The sequence below is a fragment of the Nannospalax galili genome, unplaced genomic scaffold, assembly GCF_000622305.1.
Source record: "Nannospalax galili isolate Female #2095 unplaced genomic scaffold, S.galili_v1.0 scaffold2107, whole genome shotgun sequence".
Taxonomy (NCBI): Eukaryota; Metazoa; Chordata; class Mammalia; order Rodentia; family Spalacidae; genus Nannospalax; species Nannospalax galili.
In genome coordinates, this window is record NW_008355382.1 from 124,679 (window position 1) to 128,203 (window position 3,525).

Genomic DNA, 3,525 nt, shown 5'->3' on the forward strand with positions numbered 1-3,525 from the left:
TGCAATAGCTTTTTCTCTGCTGGAACACGAATCTATAATAAAGTCAATAGCTCTGAGGCTCAGAGGCAGAGAGCTGGTGTTGGTTATGGGATGAGACTGGTGTCTGTAGGCTGTTCTAGTCTCTTGGGGGATTTATAAGACATGGGGAGATACAAAAACCTGAGAAGCCAGAACAGACCAGGTGCTGCAGCCCAGCTCTGTGTAGAGCTTTTGAAAATGGCTTTGTTCTAGGCCTTTTATTTTTTGAGGCAGGGTCTCACACTGTAGTTCACCCAGCTGGCCTCAGACTCATGGCAGTCTTCCCACCATGTATAGCTAAAAGACTCCCTTTAACAGAGGGCATTGGCTTTTATTCGTAGAGAAGATGGTCTCTCTTAATATAATTCTAGTTCAGACTCAGGATTTAAATCTTATGCAGTAATCTGTCAACACGTGATTCACATCTCCTAGAACTATGTTTTCCCCTCTCTGAAGTCCAAGCCACTCACCTGTGTTCTGAGACCAGGCTCCGTCCATCAGCCATTTTCAGTTCTTCCCTAAACATGCTGAGTTTCATTTAAGCAACCTCAAGGCAATAACTTTCCATTTAATGTGTATGTAGCTGACCCATCTGGGCAGAGCAGCCACAGCTTTGAGTAGTCTAAGTGGCAAGTGAAATGGAGCCCTCCACCCCAGAATGATTCCCTAATGCTAGCTTGGTTGTTTTTTGTAATTATATAAAACATTTTATCTACCAAATTTATGTAAGGAGTCAGTTATTAACCCTTTTGTTCTGAGAGTTTCCCTATAACCCCAGCTGGCCTGGAACTCACTATGGAGACCAAGCTGGTCTCGAACTCACTGAGATTCACCTGCCTCTGCCTCCTGAGTGCTGGAATTAAAAGTGTGCGCTAAAAGGTGTGGGCCTGGCAGTTATTAACGTTCTGTATCATGGCCTTGCAGAAATGTTTTTTCAGTTATGTGAACTGCTACTTTAAATTTTTAAATTCTGTTGAATCCCTTTTTAAAAAACTGGAGATTCCCACATGCCAGGCAAGCACTCTATGTAGCCATATCCCAGCTGGTTTTTTTTTTTCAGTTCCTCAGCTCCACTTTATAGTTTGAGACTCTGTGTCCTTTATTTGCATAGGCTGACCTTGAACTTAGAATCTTCCTGCCTCAGCCACCCAAATAGCTGGGATTACAAGCCTGCACCGTCAGACCCAGCAACTTTTTGTATGTTTAGCTTCATTTCTGTATCTTTTCTAAAGACCTTCATGTACTGCCCAATCCAAAGATGTCATTTTCTCTTACCTCAGTCTCTTGACCTCTAGAAAAGCACTCTACCACAGAGCAGCACCCCAAGCCTTATTTCAGTGCGTTCTTCCCCCTCCTCACCCGAAAATGATACTAGCCCCAGTGTGTAGTTAGTAACATTTATTTGAAACTAAAATGAGCGTCAGGCATGGTGGGCCACACCTTTAATCCCAGCACTTGGGAGGCAGAGGGGGACCCTAATGTCTCACGAGATGTACTTGAAATTTGTTTAAATGATCTGTTTTTAATATTTTTATTTTATGTGTATTCGTGTATTGCCTGCATGTAGGTAAGTGCCCCCGTGTCGTGCAATGCCCTCAGAGGTCAGAAGAGGCTGTTGGATCCCCTGGGACTGGAGTTATGGACAGTTGTTAGCTTCCATGTGGGTGCTGGGATTCAAACCCAGGTCTTCTGCAAGAACAACCAGTGTTCTTAACCATGGAGACATCTCTCAAATGATCTATTTTAAATGCTCTTGCCACCTGAAAAACATTAATGTCATGTAATAGTCATTTCGTTGTTTATATTAAATCACACGGCACAACATACATGTTGTGCCTCAGAACTGAGGGTAAATGAAATAAATCAAATTAAAACATACATGGCTATATAATGGACATAACTTAATGAGCTTCGACATAAGTATACACACCCTAAACTCGTTACCATAGCCGATAAAAGCATAGCCATTCTCTGCTCTAAATGGCAGAGTTGACCATCCAGGCATGTTGTCTGTAAGCATTACCCCTCTCCTGGGTCAAAGATAACTGGAAACAGCTTGACACTCAACTGAATGTCAAGATATTTTCAACCCAAGATCCTAATTGGCACTGCTCCTTGGCCTGATGTAGAGGGTTCGTCTTGAGAGTCATGGGCTCTTTGAGAACATGTGAGCATGTTAATTATATAATGCCCTCTATTTCAATTTGTTTCCTTCCCCAAGTGGTTTATCTGTAAACATTAGCATACTCACACATTCACAACTTTTACAGATCCAAACCTCTACCTTACTCCAAAGCCCATTAAGGTAAATACACATCAGGTTGTTATAGAGACTAATACAGGTTTCAACAGCTCATTTGTACATTAAACTTGGAGTAATCAGTGATCTCCTAGGTACAGGAGGTGTGGCAGTGTAGACTTCTCACATGCCTTCAGAGCCTTGTGTGTGTTCAAAGAGGCCAGGACTCTCAGATTAGCCAAAGAACAGATGTCTTAACTGACTGTACTACTGTCAAGCCAAAAAACAGACCTATGAACTTTACTATTGGGAGTTTGTTCTCAAAGGATTCTCAGAATTCATTGTGCTGATAGCCTTTCATGGCACAAAGATGACTAGTATTTGAGATAGGCCTGCTGGCTCACTGTTTTCCCATTTCTTCCCTTAATTCTACAGAGCTGGACACTCAGGTCTCACAGGTGGATCAGGATGGCGTATTCTGATCCGCTGGATTTCAACCTGAAGGGCTTGCTGGAAATGCTCGATGAGGAAGAGTTAGACCAGTTCAAGTGCGTACTGATGGCATACACCCTGCCAGATGAACTTCAGCAGATTCCACAGCTGACAATGAAACTGGCTGATGCGAGGCAGCTGGCAGAAATTCTCACTGACTACTGTCCCAGTGTGGCACAAAGATGACTAGTATTTGAGATAGGCCTGCTGACTCACTGTTTTCCCATTTCTTCCCTTAATTCTACAGAGCTGGACGCTCAGGTCTCACAGGTGGATCAGGATGGCGTATTCTGATCCACTGGATTTCAACCTGAAGGGCTTGCTGGAAATGCTCGATGAGGAAGAGTTAGACCAGTTCAAGTGCGTACTGATGGCATACACCCTGCCAGATGAACTTCAGCAGATTCCACAGCTGACAATGAAACTGGCTGATGCGAGGCAGCTGGCAGAAATTCTCACTGACTACTGTCCCAGTGGTTGGGTAGAGAGAGTGACCATCCAGATCTTGGAGGAGATGAACCGTATAGATCTGTCCCAGCTAGTGGAAAGGGAAATCCAAGGTAAGCAAAATCCAGTCTGTACTGTGTCCTGGCAAAGAGGAATGCTCTTGAGGGCTTTAGAAATTCAGAAATAATTTGGATGTGATGCATAACACCTGTTATCCCAGTGCTTGGGAGGCTGAGGGAAAAGGATCACTGAGTTTGAGGCCTGTATGGGCTACATAGTAAGATACGATTTCAAAAAGGAGGAGGAGTCTGGAGATAGCTCAGTAAAGT

At 43.6% G+C, this 3,525-nt stretch overlaps 1 protein-coding gene across 1 annotated transcript in view; it reads left to right on the plus strand.

Annotated features, from left to right (window-relative positions):
• Window positions 1–3,029: 3,029 nt before the first annotated feature.
• Nlrp2 (NLR family pyrin domain containing 2) overlaps window positions 3,030–3,525 on the plus strand; it is a 40,973-nt gene continuing 40,477 nt past the window's right edge. The window contains exon 1 of the mRNA XM_008852530.1: window positions 3,030–3,309. Within this exon, the coding sequence (XP_008850752.1) occupies window positions 3,030–3,309 (280 nt within the window). The remainder of the gene's footprint in view (window positions 3,310–3,525) is intronic.